Here is a 23,001-nt window from a genome sequence, read left to right on the forward strand (position 1 = left end):
TTTGGCGCAGCCTCTCCCCCTCCCTCCCTCTCTCCCTCCCCCTCCCTCGGGGGCTCCTCTCCCACGTGCTTGGCGGGTCCCTGCTGACAGGCCGGAGTCTGCCCTCCTCCCTCGGCCCCTTTCGCTCCCCTTTCCCTTTCCCCCGCTCTCTGTCTCTGCCTCTCCCCTCCCTTCGCCTGCCGCTTTTTCTCCGCTCGGCTTTGCTCTCCTTTCTCTCTCGCTGCCGCTTCGGGTCGACCCGGGCTGGAGCTTGCCTCCTTCTCCTTCTCCTCCTCCTCCTCAGCCACACCTCCTTCCCTCTTGCTTTGGCCCCCGAGCCTGGAGCGTCGGACGGTCCTTTGAGGGGCGCACTCCCGACGCCCGCCCTTCTCCCTGCAAGACGTTGGGAAAGCCTTTTTCTTCGCCGTCGTCGAAAGGGGGGAAAGTGGAAGGGAGGAGGAGGAGGAGGACTCGGAGGATGCCTTGTGGAGGCAGAGCAGCAGCACCACCAGCAGCAGCTCCTCCTGCGACCAGCTGAGGCCAGGTTTGGGACGAGAAGGGACGGCGGCTTCTCCTCCTCGGGCTTGGCGTGCGTCTCCCGCTTGCAGGCAGCGATGGGGCGGCGGAGGGAGCTGAGCCTGCCGTCCTGCCTGCTCTGGCTGGGCTGCGTGGCGCTGTGGGCGCAGGGGGCGGCCGGGCAGGCCAAGCGGGCCAGGGAAGAGCGGCTCCGTCCCGCCGAAGGGGCCGACGCAGGCGGCGGAGGCAGCAGCAGCAGCAGCAGCGCCAGCCACACCGGCAGCAGCTTCCCTCTCCTGGGCAGCGTGGAAGCAGGCTCCGCGCCGGGCCCCACCAACCGCGTCCGACGGAGGGGCCAGCAGGACGTGCTCCGCGGGTAGGGAAGCCGCCGCCTTCTCCCCACTCCCCCGCATTACACCACATCGCCCCATCCATCCATCTATCCACACACACTCTCACTCTCTCTCTCTCTCAGGTAGGCCCTCTTCTCACAAAGCAGCCCAGGAGGAAGACAGCCCACGCCTCCCTCCCACCAGTGTGGGAAACTTCACTCACTTCTGTTCTCGTTTCTGTCACCAGCCTGTTGTTTTAAGCCGCAATTGCCTCTCATCCGCTATGTCTGTGTCATGTAGGCTGCTTGTGCGCCCAGCCAATTTAGAAGAGCATTAAGGCATTTCCCTCTAGACCAGGCATGGGCAAACTTGGGCCCTCCAGGTGTTTTGGACTGCAAATCCCACAATTCCTAACAGTCGGTAGGCTGTTAGGAATTGTGGGAGTTGCAGTCCAAAACATCTGGAGGGCCCAAGTTTGCCCAATTCTGCTCCAGGCATTTCCCTCTAGACCAAGCATGGGCAAACTTGGGCCCTCCAGGTGTTTTGGACTGCAACTCAAGATGCTCACCAATGTAGTATGCAGTACACAGTAAGGCTGGAAGTTCTTTCATGGAAAGTTAGAGTGCCATCTAGATTGTAGAAGTAATGTGGTTTGGCACCACTTCAACTGCCATGGCTCACTGCTATGGAATCCTGGGATCTGTAGTTTGCTGATGTACCTTGTAAAGACTTGTAAAACTGCCACTCCCAGGATTCCATAGAAGTGAACCTTGGCAGTTGAATGGGGTCAAACTGCAGATATTCTACAGTATGCCAAAGGTGCACAGAAAACTAGGGGCCAACAGAAGGAGTGTCACCTCATTTCCTGTTTGACAAACCACTTAGCCCTCTCTTTCCCCCCATCCTCCATGGGAAAGCATTCCACCAGAGATCCCTCCACCCACAATTTGAATGTGGGTGGTCCAGGCTCAGGGTTTGCCTCTCCAGCTGTTGTTTGTGGAGAACTAAGCAAGGCAGTGCACACAATTGGTGCAGGTGCAGTGAGGTCTCTTCTCTCCCACCTTGTTTCAGACACAAATATGTCCACGCAGTTCTCTCAGCCACTTCTGGGTGAATGACAGGCGGAATTCTAACGCTTCCCCTCTCATTTTGCGTCATCAAACCCAAAGGATTACTCCTCCCCCCCCCCCCCCCCCGCAATACTGATATCCTCCAGTGAATATATTATTTTTTCTTGGTAGTCTTGGTCACCTATCTTGGTCACTACCTAGTCAGCCTCCTCCACTCAGCAAGCCTTGATGTTGCCATTTTATAAAAGGGATACAATTTTACTATGCCATTGTACATTTATGACTTGAGCATCCATGGATTTGGGTATCCATGGGGGTGGGAAAGAGCCCTGGAACCAAATCCCAGTGGATATCAAGGGCCCACTGTATAAATGCTCTTTCATGCTGCCCTAAAAATCCCACAACATCTCCCAAATTCCTCTTTATCTAAGCAGTTTTGTGTTAATCACAGGTTCCTTAAACATTGCATGCCTGTTAGTGTCTGCTAGGTCATCCAGTGGTTCATTCAAGTTGGCTAAAATATTGCTGTTATAATCTGATTCTAAAAAACCTGCAGTCATCCCTTGGAATCAATGTGGTTTATCAGCTTTGACAAATGCATCCCACAGTCGTCTCTTGACATCAAGGCCCAATCAAGTTGTTACCAATTTTATTTCACCTCAGACAACCCTTTGTTCCTCAGTGATTGGATGGTTAGCAAGAGCAGCACTAACCTTAGTTGTTTGGCTTGTTGAAATACCCCTAGCACTATACATCCAATTTTGTTCATGTTTCTATCAGAAGCCTATTGTTTTAAGCTACAATTGTCTCTCATCAGCTATTTGTTTAGGCTGCTTGTTCTTCCTGCCAATTTTGAGCCATTACGCTTAGGGCATTTCCCTCCAGACTCAACCCAAAAACTCATAAATGTCTACACTTACTTTTGCACTCCACTCTGTCTTTACCCTCTTCTGAAATGGTTGGTTTTATTTTTGATTGCTATTGTTTGGCTTGATTTAAATGTTTGTTACATCTTTTTGTCCATGTTGGGAAATATTCCTCCATTCCTTGAGCCAGGTGTGAAAATAAAACGTGTTGTTTATGTACAAGTAAGTATGTGTAAATATGACACCATTAACAATGATAAATATTGCTTCGGTTGAATGATTAAGTTTGAGGACCTTTGGTGTAACACTGAAATCTGCAGAAAATGGGTGTATTTTTACATAGTGCTTTTTGAAAAATGTGTTTTTTAAGAAGGTGAGGGTGGGCTCAACATCCCATGTTGTAAAAGACGTGATAAATCCTCTCCTCTCTTTAAATCTTTCTACTATGCTACTTTCCCTTAAAATGCTAATATTATCTTAGGTCTTTGACAGGAATTTTCACTATTTGTGAAATGGTTACACTGAGTATGCATTTTGCCCATTGTTCTGTTTTCAGAGTGGTTTAAAATTGAAATATTCATAATCTTTATTGCATGGCCTTCCTAAAGGATGATTTTTGTTAAAGCTCTTGGAGGAAGAGAAGAAGCAGAATGCTTGTTTTTGTAAGAGCTACAAGAGCTCTATGAGATACGACCTTTTTGTTGTTTCCATGGTCAATGCAAAGATTGTTCTGCAAAGCTAAATTCTGAATGGCTGATTCCATTGACCTGTATTTTTGTGTACACACTTGTTTGCATATGACAGGCCAAATGTGTGTGGCTCCAGATTCCACTCCTACTGTTGTCCTGGATGGAAAACGCTCCCTGGGGGAAATCAGTGTATTGTTCGTAAGTGTTTGGATTCAGATTTTACAATCTCTGGCTAATAATCAATCTGCAAACAACTTAATTGGATTTTAATAACTCATTGCATGTATTATTCAGGGTTAGGATTCTATTTTGCATTTCTATGACAGAAAGATTTTCTGAATAATAATAAACATATTGTAATGACGATGCAATTTCAGAAATTCACAGATCAACTGGTGAATGCTGACAAGGCTGCTTGTCCTCCCTGACAGCTGGAATAGCCAATTGCAGTACAACCCCCATATCCACTGGGGGTATGGGGATGAACTACCATGAAAACAGGAAGCCATGGATAGTAGTGTACCCTATTTGAATGAGTGGCCTCTGGGAGAGGTTGCCATAGAGTTACCCTGGAACTAAAAAGCATTACTTTATGATAACTTCCAGTGGAAACACGCTATAGAATCACCTAGAGTAGTGTTTCTCAACCTGTGGGTCCCCAAGTGTTTTGGCCTACAACTCCCAGAAATTCCAGTCAGTTAGGATTTCTGGGAGCTGGAGGCCAAAACATCTAGGAACCCACAGGTTGAGAAACACTGCTCTAGGTGAGCTTATGAAATGCATAAAAGGACATAATTTTGGATGTGGGTATGTGATACTGTGTATACTGGTCTAGAGGGTATGGTGTCATACTTTAAAGTAAATTGCAATTTACCACATAACGAAAGTGTAACTGAATTAACTAGGAGTCAAATTACCTCTAGGAATTTTCATTGTTTTTGCTGATTTGATTTACTATTGTAACAGATTTGGATGAGATTTACTAAAATGTATTTGAATGGTTTTATGGTTGATTTGGCCAAGCTTGGTGTTGTGATGAGAAGTGTTATTACTGATATAACGTAGGAAAACCATCAAAGTTAACTGAACTGTGCCATGGCCTCCCTGGGAAAGAGCTTTACAACCCTTGGTTAAGGTCAGAGTTCAGCCATGGAACATGTGAAAAACATTAAGGATCATTTGAACATGTGTAGACTAGATCTTTTCTCTCTTTCTACACTGACTCACAATAGTCAGCAATTCACTGTATCTGGGATTAAATAAAAAGAGATTGCAGATGTTAGTTTTTTCCATTCCAATCTTACATGAGTTTATTCAGAAGGAATTCCAACTGAACATAACAGAGATTATTTCTGAGAAGAAAGGTTTAGGATTTCACTGTTAAAGTGGTTAATGCTCTAACCCTGTGTGTTGCTGCAGTGACACAGCAGCAGTTCATAAAATCAAGTTCTCAGCTTTCAGTGCTGGTGAAAAGCCACAATCAGTGAATTTTATACTGATATTTGGATCTAAGCCTAAATTCTAGTACCATTACTGCAGAAGCATCCGATCCACTTCCAGTCTCCAAACAGTGTAGAGAAAAGAGGGAAACTGCAAGTGGTCTAGTGGTCATTTTTATGCCCCAAGTCTCTTGGAGTTAAGGCTGCTCATGGACCTCCAAAAATTATAACAAAACTGGCTGGATGTTCAGTTCCACTTCCTGTTATGGTTATGGGTAAAGAACATAGAGAAAGTTTGCACCAGGATGCTTCCAAGAGCAACAGCTCATCCTCTTTATTAGTCAGACAAAAGTCAGACTGGGAATTCTGGAAATGACAAAAGCCACATAATTTGAGGGGGATGGGCTACATTTGGCCACAGGGTCACACTTTCCCCACCCTTGGAGTAAATGTAGGATGAAGAATTTTTCCTACAACATTCAATGTCTTGTTGAAGATGTTATTTCTACTCAGATATATTGTCTGCTGTTTTGCAGGTTTTGCTATTCATGGATTTGATTAATGCTCTCCCTAGGAATCTCTATGTCCTCCATTGCAATTCTGCCAGAGGTTAATCATAGAATTATGCTGGAGACCCTAGAGCAGTGGTTCTCAACCTGTGGGTCCCCAGGTGTTTTGGCCTACAACTCCGAGAAATCCCAGCCAGTTTACCAGCTGTTAGAATTTCTGGGAGTTGAAGGCCAAAACATCTGAGGACCCACAGGTTGAGAACCACTGCCCTAGAGCTTCCTAGAGAGAACATTTCTCTAGGAATCTTTAGGACTTTCAGTATGATCTGGAGGAAGCTGACCATAAAGTCATGCTGGAGAAGCTAGATTTTCCTAGGTAGGTGTTCTCTCGAGAAAAAAAAACAAAATAGCAATTGCATTATTTGCAGTTTTTCACTTTTGTGGGTATCCTATGGCCTTGATCTGAGAAAATGTGGAGTGAACTATGTGAACTAAGATGATCCAAAGTGCAGGAAGAAATTACAAACTCAATTAGGAAGAAACCCTACATCCTTGTTCTGGCCCAAATATATATTTAGCATGGCCTTTTTGGCTGATCTTAACTTTAATTGTATCAAGGAATCATAGCTTGTGATTCCTCGGGGCTTCATGAACACAATATAATTGTAACAAAGAAAATGTAAAACGTATCTTGTAACAAAGAGAAAACAAATTGTAGCAGTCAGAGCACAAACCTGTATTTAATTCAGCACTTTTTCTACTTTTTCAAATGGTAGAATTGTGATCTTTGTATTTATTTCATCGGTATCTCAACTTGTAAATTTGGTTCACAACCATTTAATTTATGTGGCAGATTCATCTTCAGGGCATTTTCACCCATGCCATATATTGTATTTAGACTAAACTGATCAAGCAATATCTAACTACAATATACATTTGATTTGGAGTTTTTTGGTTGTTATTTTCTAGCAATATTCAGTCGCATAGCACATAGGCAGTATATTGAGATTCAAAAGGCACATTTTCAGTAGCAATACATTAAGCATAAAAAATTCTAACCTTCCCTAACCTTGGATGGATCTACATTGATCCACTATACTGGCATTGGTCCAAGTGGCATACACTAGATTGGCCCCAGAATGGGCCAGACAGGTACTCTCCTGACTCCTGCAGAGGTGGGAGGGAGTTCCACCTGTCCAGCAGTGCCTAACACTTTGGTTAATACAGGACAAGGCTGCATTAAGGTGGCCTTGCCCTATGTTTACCCGGATCAGCTCCATGTAGCATTTGGCTGCCACAGATCTGATCCAGACCCTTTCTGACCTAAGCAGTCAGTGTATATGTGCCCATAGTTTATTAAGGTGATGGACTATGTCTCCAATCATTAGCAGCTAACATGTAGTGGAGGCACATCTTGAGTCCCAAGGTTGGTGCAAAGGCAGGGCAAATAGTTTTGCTAGAATAGCAGTTGCCTATAATTGTGTGTATTTTGGCAAATTTAAATAAATATTTGATTTGTTATTCAGCGTTTCTTCAGTCATTTGATATTACAGGTGCTTTAATGCATTGTTTTCTTCTACAGCAATTTGTAGAAATAGCTGTGGTGATGGATTTTGTTCTCGCCCTAACATGTGCACTTGCTCCAGTGGACAGATATTGCCAACCTGTGGATCAAAATCTAGTAAGCCTTGAATAGATTTTTTTTACTTGGCACTCTTTATTAAGTTTCCATTTTGGGGGAAAATGTTTAATGGGAAAAGGTATTATGTAGCATTTTATACTAGGGGTTGTTTATAAACAGATTACTCACTCTTACATGCCATGTGCTGCTTTCCATGCAGAAATTTACATGCTTTCTCTCTATTGGGAGACCTCCCTGAAAGCAAAGGCTATTTTTCCCAAATGGCTGTGCATTGCTAACAGCAAGCAGAAGAGCACAATTACATGCTATGTGGCTTACACTTTTAAAAAGTATGATTAATCTGTACGGTCACCTTTTGGAGTTTTAGTTCAGAATATGGGGCCAAAGGTAGTTCCCAGCTCGTCTCCTCCACCTACATGAAGCTGCTGCTTTCTTATTATTTATATGCTTCTTTTATATGGCCATGTGCATGTGGTTGGGTCCATATGTAAAAATAATTAAACAGACCTCCTGAAGTAAATGGGATGTACATTATTTGTGACTAACAATTGACATCAGTGGGTCTACTCTGTCTAAGGGCAACTCACACATTCTTGGGTATTACATACATGCGTCCTGGACTGAAAACTATTACATTCATATGTACATTCATGTGTAGAATAAAAAGAGACAAAATGTAGAAGAGAAGGATATAAATTCAAAAGGGGAGTATTATAAAAGGCAAGGGATTCCATCTGAACATTAGGAAAAACTTCCTGATGGTTAGATCTGTTTAATAATGGAGTATGCTGCTTTGTGCTTTGATTGTGTATTCCTACATGGCAGGAGATTGGACTGGATGGCCCTTATGGTCTGTTCCAACTTCATGATTCTAAGTGGAACTGCATGCCATATATTCCAGACCAGACCACTACTACATTTTCAACCAGGGTCTACATATGAAAATTATTCATAAACTGCAATTATATCAAAATGTACAATTTAAAACCAAATGCATAAAAATATTGAAATATGAGTATGGGAGTATAAAAACACATTGTTCAAACCATTAGATCATTAAAATATATTTATATAAACAATCAGCACCCTCTGTTTCACCTAGTATATTCCAGGCCCCATTCAAGTTGTTGGTTTTAAAGAGCTATAAATAGTCTGGAGCTAGGATTATTTGAAGGGTTGCCTTTTATCACAGATAACTCCCCCAATGTATAGATCAACATCTCTTTTCTTTTGCGGTGAATGGTCAAACAAGTAACAGCATTTATGTGGAATGCTACCCTGTAGAAGGTCCACTTGTCTGTGTCACTGCCTATCTTCTAGTGAGCGATGAAAACACATTCTCAGAAAATCCACCTACATTTTACTGTGCTTTTACTAATGCAGTTTTCTGTTGAGTTTTCTGTAGTTTTCCTCCACCTCCCCGCATGATATATTTAATTTTTATATTGGTCTTATATCTTCTTTACTTTCTGAGGAAAGATCTCTTGTGGACTAAAAGACAAGGTGTTAACACATGATAGATCAATATGTGCAGAATAACAAGCTAAAAAGAATATGGTGGGAGAATGAAATAATGAATTAAGTGGGATGATAAGGATGGGAAAGAAGAACTGAACTGCAGTAAAAATGGTAAAGAGCTTTATGATAACGGAAGAAGGAGATAAAGATAAAGAAGGTCCAAAGTGTCAGGACCCAGGCTACAGAACACCAATAACCAAGCACAGAGGCCGGATTCTATCTAATATCTTTATTATAGGAATATATAAAGTCAATAAAAACAAGTGAAGAATATAGTTCAGAAGTAGACCTTTCAGGAAAGGTCAAATATAGTCCAGGAAAATAATGTCCAATATGCGATATTAAGGTCCAAAGTTATAATCCAATAACCGAAACACACACTTTGCCAAGCAATAGTGTGGGGAGATGACAAGGTCTTTTAGTTCATTGAAGCTTGACAACAAGGCTGGAAAACAAACTAGATTCTTGGCTAAACAAGACTTGATACGAGGCAAACAAGAAGCAAGAACAAGGTCCGTGGCGAGGTCCGCGGCAAACGTGAAACAAGGCAGGCTTGGAACTTGGTCCTGGAAACAAGGAACTGGAGTTGCGTAGTCCACACACGATCTCACTCCTCAAGCTGACGAGTTGACTCCGCAAGGTTTCCTTCGCGGCAAAACACCTAAATAGGGTCTCGTTTCCCGCCAGAAGAACACTTTCCCTGGAGAACTAGAAGTGAAACCCAACTCTGTCCAGATGCATGACTCCTTAGAATTTCCCAAGGGAAGCAGACCTAATCAGCTAATTGTTTGGCTGAGATTCTGGCGCTCCGGCGATTCGCCTCCCTAGCTCCTCTATCTCTATTATAATTGTCCTTTCGAGAAAACGGGGGAGAATTCTGTCCAAGGCTTGTTTGGCTGACTTCTTGAGGGCAAACATCCTCCAGGTGCAGGGGCTCCGATTCTGGCTGAACCGGTGGAAATCCCATGTTTTCCTCCTCATCTGTCACAATAGTACTAGGAACGGGACTACAAGGCCCATGAGACATCACACAAAGCAAAATTGGAAAGCTAGGGAGAAATTTATAGAGATTTAAGAAGAGGACAACACGAGCAGAGGAGTTAGTGGAAAGAAAAATATCTTGGATATGGCAGCCTAGAGGAGAAAGGTGCAGTTCACTTTGTTTTCCTAATCCAGTATTTGGAGCACAATGTATGTCATACTTTGGCACAAGCACCTTGCTGTTAAAACATAACGAGAGAGTAGACGGAATCAGAACACAAACGTCATGGAAAAAGTAGCATTAGGTTGGGGAGAGAAATCTTAATGTGTGCAAGATAGGGAGATTAAGAGAAAGGTTTAAAATATTTTCCCCATGGCTTGCTGACTCTAGAAGTTAAATGTGCATTAGAATTTACCAGCTAGGTCTGTAGTTGAAAACAATGTATCTTAAATCAATTTTAAGAGAACCGTCAATGGGGTTTTGAAATGCATGATGTATTTGTACAGAGCATACTTGCTTATCCTGTATTTTTATAACTAACATAAATACTGTATCTGTATTGTCTTGAAATAAATTGTATCTTGCGTGCTTTCTTGACCCTTGTGCTTTTTAGCTATGTTTGGATGCAAATAATCCAACTGGTAATCAATACTTTTCTTTCACTTTTCATCATAGTACAGCAATGCAACATCAGATGCATGAATGGTGGTACCTGTCTCGAGGACCAATGCCAATGCCAGAAGGGATATATTGGTACTTACTGTGGACAACGTAAGTTAATATTTTGAGAGACTATTTGAGTTTTCTTTGCTACTGCAAGTAATTAAGGCAAAATATATCTCAGCATTCTGCTGTTTTTGTATCTGAGTCCCTTTGGGGAGATAGGGCGGTATATAAATAAAGTTTATATTATTATTATTATTATCATCATCATCATCATCATTATCATCATCATCATCATTATCATCATCATCATTATCTGGATATAGCAATTCTGAATTCAAAGTGGTGTGTGTGTGTGTGTGTGTGTGTGTATGTTAGTTATGATAATCTGTTATTAAGAATGTACTTGGACAAATCATTGGTTAGTATCTCGTTAGTGACATGGAAAAGTGTGAACTGGGAGTTGTTGCATAGGTTGGTATTTTCTTCCTTCTGCTGTAATGACCAAAGCCACCCACTCATGGCTCACTGTTTTGCTGTGAGACCTCATCTGCAACAGCGAGTGAAGTGGGAATCAGAGAAGTTTCTGAGCATGAGACCTCTGAAGGACCCTGATGGATCTTGACAGAGGATGTCATTGGTCTGCATCTGTCTGTGAGGACGTATCCAGATGTTTTCCCAGTCAACCCTGACCCTCAGTCACTAAATAGCCATAATAGTGGTGGGGCTGCAGAAGTTAAGTGAGGAGCCCTGGGTGTACTAAAATGGGAGTTGTGGTGTAGCTTTGTCTGCAGGACCTTTGTGCCATGTTCAGTGATGTAAGATCTTGCCCATTGTACCTTCCAGATGGGGGTAACTACAGAAATTACATTCTACTTTTTGGGATGAGTGAGGAATTTCTCTGTATACATTTCTATGCAGATTTACCAGATGAACAAATGTCAAATCACATTTATCAGATTAACAAATGGACAGATTGAAATCATTTGTGTTCCAGAATTTAAGCTTTTCAAAAATAGTGTTTAATTTTCCATTTTGATATACAAAGCTTACTCAAAGATCTGTAACTACAGGAAGGTCCAAAAAAGATGCACACAATAATAGAAATTATGTTTACAAACACAGGGAAAGACATTTTTCACATATGTACAATAACCCATATATTTAATCAAATATTTACATTAGAGATGTAAAAGAAAAATGACAAATATTCTTGTCCTTCGTGTGAGACAATCCCATTAAAAAAGTGGACAAAATTTTCCTTGACTGAGAGAAAAATGATCAGTTTTAAATTTCCCCCTTTTTGTTTTCAACGTGTTAATGCAATACACATTACACATTGCATACAATCAAGTATTTTACACTTTTTTCATGTCAGGAGTGACTTGAGAAACTGCAAGTTGCTTCTGGTATGAGAGAATTGGCCGTCTGCAAGGACGTTGCCCAGGGGACGCCCGGATGTTTTGATGTTTTTATCATGTTTGTGGGAGGCTTCTCTCATGTCCCCGCATGGAGCTGGAGCTGATAGAGGGAGGCCATCCGTGCTCTCCCCGGGTGGGATTCGAACCTGGCAGCTTTCAGATCAGCAACCCAACCTTCAAGTCACAAGGCTTTAATCCACTATGCCATCGGGGGCTCCAGTATTTACACTAAGCATTGTAAAACACATTTTTGTGTAAATTACTGTTTGTCAAAAATTATCAAAATGTTTTGTAGAAAATGCAAAAGTTCTCACAATCTCTCCAGCTGGGTAGAAAGTTTTTCAAACTGTTCTGACATGGGAGAATCAAATGAGCAAAGATTTACTTTCCTGTTGTCCACTTTTGTGAACTGCTACTCAATAGAATGTTCCCTTCCATTTCTGGTAAAGTCTTATGTGAATAAGAGTAGATAGCATTATAAAGACTTTGGGTTTCACAAATGAGTCTGCCTCAAATGTTAGAGGATGACTTATGAACAGCAGGCATAACTGAAGTGTTCATTTATTCCCTGAATTTATAACTCTTCAGACAGATAATGATTGATCACTAATGAAGAAGTAATCAAAGGCATTGTTTTTCCAAGTAGGCTTTGATCTCTTTGGATAGAATTCAAAAAATTCCAAAGACCAGCATGGGAGCTCCTAATCCCTTTGTCTACTAAGGACTGCCAATGGCAAGACAGGGGAATGAAATTGAGTGTTTTGAAGATGGATACAGCCGACTGACTTTGAAAGTGAAAAGGACACTGTAACATTTTGTTAAATTTCCCACTGTCATAAATTAGCATTGATTTAAACATTAGACAAATGTTATTCTTATCGTTTATCAAAATGTAATCATTTCCTAAATATGTTGCACATGAAATTTTTAAAAAGCACCCAGTGTTGTTCCATTTGATATCATAATTCACTTACCATATATCGTGTGCATAGATGAGTGAAAGGTAATTCCATTTAATGAGTCCTGATAAAGAATAGTATGCCTTGAGATAACAAGTGCATTTTATGAATTTCCTCCTGTGATAATTCTAGCACACTTCAAAGTTCTTTTGTTTTTATTCTTCTTCCTTAGTTGAAATGATTTATGTACGCCCTACATCTGCATTATTTTGGCCCAAGAACATGGAGTGCTTTCAAAACTGGACTGTAAATTGTGGGAACCTAGAGGAACATTTTTTTCAAAATGCATCTAAGGATTATTTTTTTCTTTAACCAAACTTTACTTTTTTTACAACTTCCAGTTTTGTTGGGCAGATGTATAGATTGTGCTTTTATAAATGTTTAGGATAACTGGTGAAGTAGGATGATCTCCTTTTGCCTTTGCTCCCTGCTTTACTGTTTATACATGTTTAGTAAGGCATTCCAGAGGCAACTGCTGTTTACCTTGTCTGCTGCAGGTGAGATACTGTTGTAGCAGGATTGGTAGAGTTGATTTCAGGTTTTCTCAGCTCAAGTTTCTCTTCTGTTTACTGCAGACATGTTGCTCCAACCCATTATCAGAAATCTCAGTTTCTTCAGATCTTATCCACCATTCTCTCACTGTGAATGCTGCTTAAAAATATAGATAGATGGAAAGCAAGGAGGAAAGTGGAGGGCTAGGCAGATGTAAAAGACTGTAGAAAGGGGCTTCTTTGTCACAGGCTTTGTTATGCCTGTGTTATAATATTCCAGTATAGCAAAGCAGAAAAATGAAAAGACAAAGAAGAAAACAAGTTAATAAATACTTTCTATGAAAACTGACCAAACATTCAAATACAAATCTATTTATAGGTTTTGTCTGTATATCATTCTTTCAAATGTTGCAAATATTGTTAAGTCTCCTATCCATTGAATCATAAATGGAGGTGTTTGAGTGACCTGAGGTGTTCGTTGATGTTAGCAAAGTAGCATGGCAATGGTCAGGAGCTCTTCGGAGCTCCTTGGCCACCATCACCATGACAAATTGCCCAGGTAAGTTCCAGGAAAGACAGGATGGTAGCACTGGCCCATGTGGACAGCTAGACAAATTTGAATCGGCATTGGTTCAGCTATCCACATCAACCCCAAAGTATGGGGCTGCATTCAACTTCGGCTAACATGATTAAAGGTTTACTCAGTATAGGGATCAGAAGTCCTTGAACCTTGTTTTGGTGTCTTGGAGTGATTTCTGGCTTCATTTGAGGTTTGTTGCCCATGTAGACAGGCCCAAGATTTGTCTAGAATCACTTGTTACTTACAAACCCATGTTGACTTCAGATACTTACTTCATTATATTAGATTCCCACAGATCATGTGCTTGTTCTAATATTTTGCTTGTTCTATTTGATAGAGCCCCCGGTGGAGCAGCGGGTTAAACCACTGAGCTGCTGAATTTGCTGACCAAAAGGTCAGTGTTTCGAATCCGGGGAGCAGGGTGAGCTCCTGCTGTTAGTCCCAGCTTCTGCTAACCTAGCAGTTTGAACATGTAACATGTAAATGTGAGTAGATAGGTACTGCTCCGGCAGGAGGTGTCTACAGACGATACTGGCTCTTTGACTTAAAAATGGAGATGAGCGCCAACCCCCAGAGTTGGACATGCCTAGACTTAATGTCAGGGGAAAGCCTTTTCCTTTATGTATTTGATATTAGACTGGCCAAGAGCATTCTCTTCTTTCCTTTTTGAGAATGAGGGATCATTTAACATCTCCATCATTCCATTGCTTTGCCAGCTTTCTAGGAATTACAGACAGCGCTAAATCCAAAATAATGTCTGCAAACTCTCTCAGATCCCAGGTTTGTAATGTTTTCCCTTAGTGACTTTTGACCTCAATATACTATTAAAGCATGAGAACAAAATTATTGCATCTTCATTCACACAGTATAATTTGATCCACTGGGTTTATATATTAAAAAAAACTCTATAAAGTGTAGTCAGAAGTAAATCTTGATTTATGCAGGATTGAAGATATTGTTATTGCTTTAATCAGCACTGGAGATGAATTACATCTCCCCTCATACTTGGTTCTAAAGGCATGGACAGTTATTTCAATCTTGTCAACACAGACTTTCCCCTAGTTTCTTTATTTTGGATACTCTTTGTAACCTCCTGCTATCTGCATATATCCTTTTTGTCCCCTCTATTCCCAGACATTGCGGCACTGCAGACAAATGCCGTGTCCCCTTGGGATGTCTAGATATGGACGAAAGAGGAGTAGGTTCTGCTGTATGTAAATGCTTGTTTTCTTAGAGGCCCAGTCAGAAATCTTAGGAGCTATAAAAGGAAATGTCTGTTTGAAAGAACTGACACAGTTTTCACATAACAGACTAGTAAGTTTACACTTTGATCATTGTGCAATAGGAATACTGACTTCAGACAGATTTGAAAAATTAATTCCCACATAGTCATTTGAGAGCAATTCTTTTACATTTGCATTTTTTCTACTGAAATAAATTGTATACCATACTTTGCTTATGCATGTAAAATAAATGATATATCTTAATGCGACCTTGCTGTGATCATGTCCTGTAAGGGTTTTAAAAAAACTTTAAAATATCTTCATGGTATTCCATCAGATAATCTCTTTGCTAGGAATTTTTTTGTTTTTTTTATTAGTGTCCACCTTCTCCAGATTCTTCTAAGCTGCTAAATAGTTTGCTTTGAACAGTTATTGTGACTTCTAAAAAATACTTCCAAGTACTTGTGCTTTGGTAAATCATTGTAAGTCATTTACACAGTTCAGCCACATCTGTAGGTAGCTCACCATCCCATCTCTGTGACCCTGAGGTCACAGGTCAAGTTTATTGACATATCTTACAAATTCATTACAAATGTGTTTTAGAAGTTGAGAAGCCACTTGGGATTGAAAATGGCTAATTGCAGCAGATTGATTGAGTTCAATTGACTGGGTCACTGACTGTATTTTTATCTCTATGCTTATTTATCTCACCTTGACAGATTACTATGACTTTGAAGAACAGATTGTCTCCCCACCTTTTTGTATGCATAATATCACTATACAGTTAATGTACTGTTCATGTTTATCATTTTATGATAAAGTAGGGTCTTTACCATGAAAGCTCATGTTCCAATAAAGTAGTCAGTTTTCAAACTGGCATACGACTTTAGGGCCTGATATCTGTTGATAGTCCCAGCTTAAGTAGATCCATTGAATTAATGGTAACTTCGTAAACTAATACTTAAGTTCCATGGTTTTGGTATTTGTAGCTGAGATCAACAACACAATTCAGGTTTTGGTTTTCTTTGCTATACTAGACTAATATAGTGGATTATTTAGAATCACATTGTACAGTAGAGTCTCACTTATCCAACACTTGCTTATCCAACGTTCTGGATTATCCAACGCATTTTTGTAGTCAATGTTTTCAATATATCATGATATTTTGGTGCTAAATTCGTAAATACAGTAATTACAACATAGCATTACTGCGTATTGAACTACTTTTTCTGTCAAATTTGTTGTATAACATGATGTTTTGGTGCTTAATTTGTAAAATCATAACCTAATGTAATGTTTAATAGGCTTTTCCTTAATCTCTCCTTATTATCCAACATATTCGCTTATCCAACATTCTGCTGGCCCGTTTACGTTGGATAAGGGAAACTCTACTGTATTACATGTCTGTGTTTCCCTTTCTGAATACTTTGCTATACACCTAAAATATTCTGTTGCTTTATAAGAAGCATATGACATCTCACCTTTGTTGTAGGTTTCACTTGTTTATAATGTTGATTTAAAAGGGTCTATTTTATTAATTTGTTCAGCAAAACTTCTAAGAATTGTTTTAGCCTCTGTAAATACCTTATAATTGGATTTTATTTTAATTTAAATTACAGCTGTTTGTGAAAATGGATGTCAGAATGGTGGCCGCTGCATTGGACCCAACCGTTGCGCATGTGTATACGGTTTCACAGGCCCACAGTGTGAAAGAGGTAAGAATTAAAAATTTAAGGATACTTTAATAACACTCTAGTGCTGAAATGCTATGAATAGAAATGTAATGTAAATAGGAAATACTTGTTGAGAAATATACATTTGGAATACAGGTGATGAATAGTGTGATATATTTAAATCAAATGTTGCAAGTGAGTTGCTTCTCATATTCTGCATTGTACATTCCTTTGTTTTGTAGTGTTTGAATTAGTCCTGTAGTATGGTGTGTTTGGGTCTTCAGACTATTGCCAATTTTACATTTCTATTGGAGTTTTTTAATTGTATTTACTTGCTTGTATACAGATGTCTAGTGTTTGGAGTTTAAGAGAAATGAATATGTAATTCATATACTGTATAGTAAGGAATCAGTAATTTAAGTGTTGTGCGTGAGCATGCATGCACACATATACACAAAGTAGTAACCATGTTTTGTTGCTTTGATAAGAACAAAGATGTTGTTCTACCTGAAAACACTGTTTTGCCTTCCTGGAAAAAGTAATATCTTTCAGGGCAAATGGAAATGAGAGCATCCTATGTTAGTCTGAAGAAATTTGATTCATCTTTCTGCTTATATCTTCTCCTTTTCTTCCTAGCTCTAGACTCTCTCTTATTCTGATTAGTCTGCTATTTTGAAACATTAGATATCTAATTTCTCCTGTCACTAACTCAGCTTTGCCTTATTCTACTGCTCCCTTTGTCCAATTTAACCAGAGAATTCCTCTTTGTTTATATTCTAACGCTGTAAGTTGTCACATTGGTTCAGTGGAGTCTAGAACTCTGGATTTATCCCTTAATGACAAGGACCCTTTTTCATGTAGTACAGGTATGGGCTAACTTCAGCCCTCCGAGTGTTTTGGACTTCCACTCCCACAATTCCTACCAGTCCAAATACCCGGAGGGCTGAAGTTTGCCCATACCTGATCTAGTATCTCTGCGGTTGATGGATTCCCCCAAACTTTTTTTATCTAAAGTGGGTAGAAATATTCATTTTTCTTGATAGCAGTGTGTTTGGAATGTATCCATCCAATATCCAATGTATATTGGATTAGAACCACTGTTTTTAAATCTTTCAAAAAGATGTGCCCCAAAATCTATCAATAAGGTAATATGACTTCCGCCACTCCTATTAGTGATACTATTACTCACAGTAACTAGATAAGAAAGCAAATTGACATAGTTGTACTTATTTTTAGATTGCATGGTTCTATATCTGTTGAGTGTAATTAGAAACTATGGTTGTTCTGCTTGAGCTCTTTTCATAGGGGTGCATTCAATGTATTCTGTCATTTCTGTGAAAGATTTGGCAATTTTTCTCTTTGTGGGAGGAACAAATATACTTCTTTTACTGACTCTTCTGCTTAGATTATATATAAGCATCAACCCTGCTTGAAGATTGTTGGAATGAAGCTAATTGTGCATCCCAATCCTATTCATATTAACTTAACAGCATGTCCCCAGTAAGGAGCAATTTCTGGTGTTAGCTGTGGTGTACTCTCTCCATTTTGAGATAATAAATGCCCCCTTTTTGGATGGTGGACTGCTCTGGCCCTTGGAATTGTAAGCCACCTTGAGTCCATATGTTGGGATAAGCGTGGGATAAAATTAAGTAAATAAAGTGAATAAATAAACTGTAACAAGGTACACAGAAAGCAGTGAAGAGGTATAATGGTCTAACCCTCAATTTGTTTTGAATTGTATTCTTGCAGGAATCACATACTGATAAACACCAAAGCCATAGTTTCAGTTTCCCTCTTTTGACATTTCAGCAGTATTTCCTAATTAGAAAGCATTCATTTTGTAGTCAAAGTTTCTCAAACATTTTTTTATGCAAATTGTGTAATTAATTATACAGCACAATCTTGTCCATGTTCTCCCACAAATAAGCTAATGTGTTTGATGGATCTTATTTCCTGGTAAGTGACTTTAAAGGTCTAGCCTCAAATAATTTGTCATGCTAACATTTATGTTATTATATTTTAAATACAGAGCTTTCATAGTTCTGTAAAATTAAGGTAATTTAAATTAGTCATTTTCTTCATAATATAGAACACATGTAGCTTTCCTTCAGATTGGCCTCCCGAACTTAGTGCCGTGATAAAGCGTGACTGGCTTGTTCAGCTATCTGGGTTTCTTGCAGACTAATTTCCGGGCTGGAGACAGGAGACTGAGCAGTAACTAATCACTAGCATGATTACAGTATATTTAACTTGAGGACATGCTGCTGGGTTACAAGAAAGTAGAACTTATTTTGGATTGTCCTATAAGCACCACTTTCCTATTTAACCTTTTGTACATTTTTTGTGGTCAGCTCTGCTTCTTTATTGTGATGTTGTAAACTTTATTTATTTATTTTAAAGAAAATCTCGAATAATGTTTTTTTTCTGAAGTGCAGAATAGTTTCATTTTATATGATTTGCGTTTCATGCAATTTATGAAAAAATCTGTTTTCATCAGAAAGATTTAAAAAATACTTTGTTGAATGAACACTGGCTGAGATCCAAAATTAGCCTTTAGCATTTATTCAAGCAATAGATTTGTTTATTGCTTTTCATAAAACCATAAGTTTAGCAATAAAAAGGCAGAAACTAAAAACTTACTTTAGGCTAAGTTTGAGCTTGGAAAGGTTTACTTTTGCTTACACCTTCCCATATTTCTTTATCCAGAATAGTCTCTGGCTAAAATTCAGAACAGACACAAACAAAAAACAGCAAAAGTAAACAATTGGTGTAACGAAGGATTGCATGTTAAAGAAATTATGAAATAAATGCTCAAGACTCAAGTTAGGAAACATAGGAAAAATGGTTCTGAACTAGAGTAAAGTTAAACAAGCATAACTGACTCCACAACTTTCAGTGTTACAGTGTATTGGAGAGCTGATTTACAAAAGAACATTGGAAACACAGTTTCTGACATGTTATTTGAATATTCCTCTCAAAAGTTCCATGTTTAGACAGACCTTGTAACCACATCCCAGTTGAAAATTGGAGATATCACTCCCAAAATGGATATCTCCTTCTTCTCTTTTCTAGCAATTTTTCTTTTTACTGAAAGCTCAAGGGAGATTCAGAAATGTATTATTTGTCCAGGAGAAAAAATGGTAAAACATTATTCTAGAAGTCTGAGGTTTAGGGAACCGCTAACTTCCTTTTGGTCCATTTCAGACAATGTGCTTTTTATTTCAGACAACAGATGCTGATAGAGAAGAGTGTAGTGTTTTGAAAGAGAGCTTGTTAGTTGTGAGAACATTTAACTGAGGGCCCATCTACACTGGCCACATTTGCCAGAGCTGATCTGGAGTGCAGTACTCCAGATCAGTGCTGTAGGAGTCTATAAAGCTAGCTGCCAAGCCAGATCGGCATCTAATGGGTGTTTGCACTGTGTGGCACTGAGCCAGCCCCACCACAAAAAAGTGTCCACGTGGCCTCTGGTTCGGCACCTCTGGACAGACACCCTCCTTTCCCTTCTCCCTTCTTCAATTGCTCTGGTGCTCGGGCAAGAGTCAGAATGCGCAACAAGTGATGACCACCAGCAAATGGCTGTCACTAAGTCAAGAACACAGAAAATGGGGAAATTGGATTGGCCATGGCAGTTCTGAATGAGAACCAGCCCAACTGTTTACATATTGCCAAAATGTGGGCATCCCCTGACTTTGTTTAAAGTGATACAAGAACTTAAAGCTGAACTTTCTGGCTGATTTTTCCCCCATAGACAGGGTTTTGTTTAATATATTTTCTAAAACCTTGTGAAGTGGCATTAACAAAAAATCTTCCTTGTAACTTCAAAAATGAGACACAAATCTCAAGAGATACCACTCACTAGCCATGGTACTTCTGAGTTTTCTTATTGAAGCTAAACATTTCCATTGAATATAGTCCATGGCAGATTTCATTTCCTCTTAACAAGGGCAAATCAACTTCATGTGTCATGTGTATACTATGAAGTACATTCACCCCTGCCCTGCCTTATTTGGCACATGTAGATGGCCATGACAGCCCATTAACATGTATATCGAGAAGAGGGGTGATCAATTCAAATAGTTTCAAAATGACCCATTTTTGTTTTCCTATTTGTGTTTTATTGGATGTGTATGCACACTACTTAGGGCAGTAGTCTATCCTGTTGTTACCAAACAGTGCAAAACTGTGGAGATACATGGAGACTGCCCAACTCCAAATGCTGCTTGATAAGTAATTATTGCATGTAGATTAGGGGTGTATAACTGCTGCATGTTTGGGGAGCAGAATATCCAGAGGGTGCACAGCTTCCAAAAAAAAAAAAAAATGAAGGAACCAAACCAAAACAGAAGTGTCCACATCTGGTTCTGAAAAATGCTTATGAACACTGCAGAAAAGCCATGCTTCCTATTTAATTATTAGTTCTTCCAGGAAAGGCAATTTATCTTTTCAATGGCCAGAAACATGGTGATCTTGGGAGTTTGAAGAGGCCAAAACCTACAAAAGAGGTGTTGGGGTTTCATGTCAGCCCAAGGCCACATTTTGCACACTTCCAGCCTAGGTATATTTCTGTACAATATTTGACATTGAAAATCTTTCAGTACCATGATGGATACCAAGACAAGAAAAGCTGATTCTTCAGTAACTCTAACCTAACATCCTTGATTTTGCTTATCCCACTTTAAAGTCTTTAATTTGCATTGTTCCTAGTGTTTGTGCTGTGTGTCATTTAAATGCTGTGTTTTCAAGCTGCCTTCAGTCCACATTAAATTGTCAGGGTAGATGTGCCTGAGAATACTGCTTGGTTCAATGTCAGATTCTGTTTTGTTTCACATATATTTCACAAAGGAAGATCATCTTGGAGCACTGAATAAATGGAAAAAGTGGTAAGAAAACATAAGAGCAGTAATAGGAAAAGAGGATGTTATTTGAACCTCCTCTAAAGTTCCAGGAATTGGGAATGAAAATTACACAACAATAAATTATGCCTAAATACAATTATTAGTTCTAGCATGAATAAATTCATTGAATCAGTAGACCTTACATAAGTATTGACTCACTGAGCTCTTACTGTTTCAAAAGGACTTCGCTATGTGTGGCTAAAATTCAATTTAAGCAAGGAGAGACCAAGTCCCTGAGGATTGAGGGCCACATAAGCTCCTTACTGGACCTGTGGGGAGAGAAGCAATTTTAGTGGGTGCAAGCCTTTTGAAGACACAAAATGATGAGTGCCACATGTAGCCCACAGGCTTCTCCCTACACCTACTGATTTAGATCCTAGTGTGGAACTAGGGCCTTTTTGTTGGCTTGGAGTCTTCCACATCTTGTCTTCTCCATACACTAATACCAAGAACAATCCTCTTTGTTCTTCATTTTCTTTGGCATTAATTCCCTTTTTTCATTCTCATTTCTTTTGGGGCCATTATCTTTTTTCCATTTGTGAAGTGGTTTGGCTGCTACTGCTGCTTTTATGCCATTGCTGCTGTGCCACCTGCGGCAATCCTGCTTTTCTGTTTGTACTAGAAACGATCACTTAGTACAATGGAAGTAGTAAATGGAAAGTTGAGAAAGGCTTCCCACGAAACCCTAAAAACATCTGCAAATAATTAAATGTAATAAATAGAGAGAAATTTTCCAGTCAAAAATATATAACATGCATAGGTTGGGCATGTCTGTTTAATGGGAAATAATTCTCTTCTGTACTGGAACTGATTGAAAGAGTAAATGTCATGACTTAACCTAAAAGAACTCAATATTCTACACCAGTGTACTGCTTTTATTTACCAGTTCTATGAAAATCATGTAGTGGTCATCTTAACAACTGCATTTTAATTCTTCTGTATAAATAGCCTATGTTAAGGTTGTGTCAATAATAATAATAATAATAATAATAATAATAATAATAATAATAATAATAATAATTTCTTACCCACCTCTCCCCATAGATGAAGGTGAGGAACTACAAAACTACAAAACATTAAAATGCAACAAACATACACAACCAGTTAAAATACACAAGACACTTAAAATGAACGTACACTCAATACATAGAAAAATAAATTATATTAAAATCATGATTTAGAATTAATAATTTAAAAATAATCTGGATAAATGACACACAGACACACTTTTAGTTTAATTAGACACAAGGCATGAGGGCACACATTTAGTTAATTACTTGGATTCTAATTTGCTTAGAATTGTACATGTTATACGTTTGTGTATCTTACCCATTCCATGCTTGTGAAAAGAGCCAACTAAACCTCCTTCTTCCCACATTGACCCTATTTGAAGAGTGCTTAGTTTATATTCCTTGCTGGTTGTGTGCCCACTTGATGGGCAAAATATCTACCAGCATGCTTAAGTTTACATGGCAAACAGTAGACCAATGTATTATACTAGAGATCCATTCCAAGACCCTTTGTGTAATATGATTTTCATATAATATCTAA

At 39.3% G+C, this 23,001-nt stretch overlaps 1 protein-coding gene across 1 annotated transcript in view; it reads left to right on the plus strand.

The window, feature by feature from the left end:
• Positions 1-60: 60 nt before the first annotated feature.
• Positions 61-23,001, plus strand: part of fbn2 (fibrillin 2) — a 154,739-nt gene continuing 131,798 nt past the window's right edge. Inside the window, exons 1-5 of the mRNA XM_062972128.1 lie at positions 61-871; positions 3,568-3,650; positions 6,983-7,081; positions 10,218-10,313; positions 16,499-16,594. Of these exons, the coding sequence (XP_062828198.1) occupies positions 594-871; positions 3,568-3,650; positions 6,983-7,081; positions 10,218-10,313; positions 16,499-16,594 (652 nt within the window). The 5' untranslated portion in view covers positions 61-593. The remainder of the gene's footprint in view (positions 872-3,567; positions 3,651-6,982; positions 7,082-10,217; positions 10,314-16,498; positions 16,595-23,001) is intronic.

This window comes from Anolis carolinensis, chromosome 2, assembly GCF_035594765.1.
Source record: "Anolis carolinensis isolate JA03-04 chromosome 2, rAnoCar3.1.pri, whole genome shotgun sequence".
NCBI lineage: Eukaryota > Metazoa > Chordata > Lepidosauria > Squamata > Dactyloidae > Anolis > Anolis carolinensis.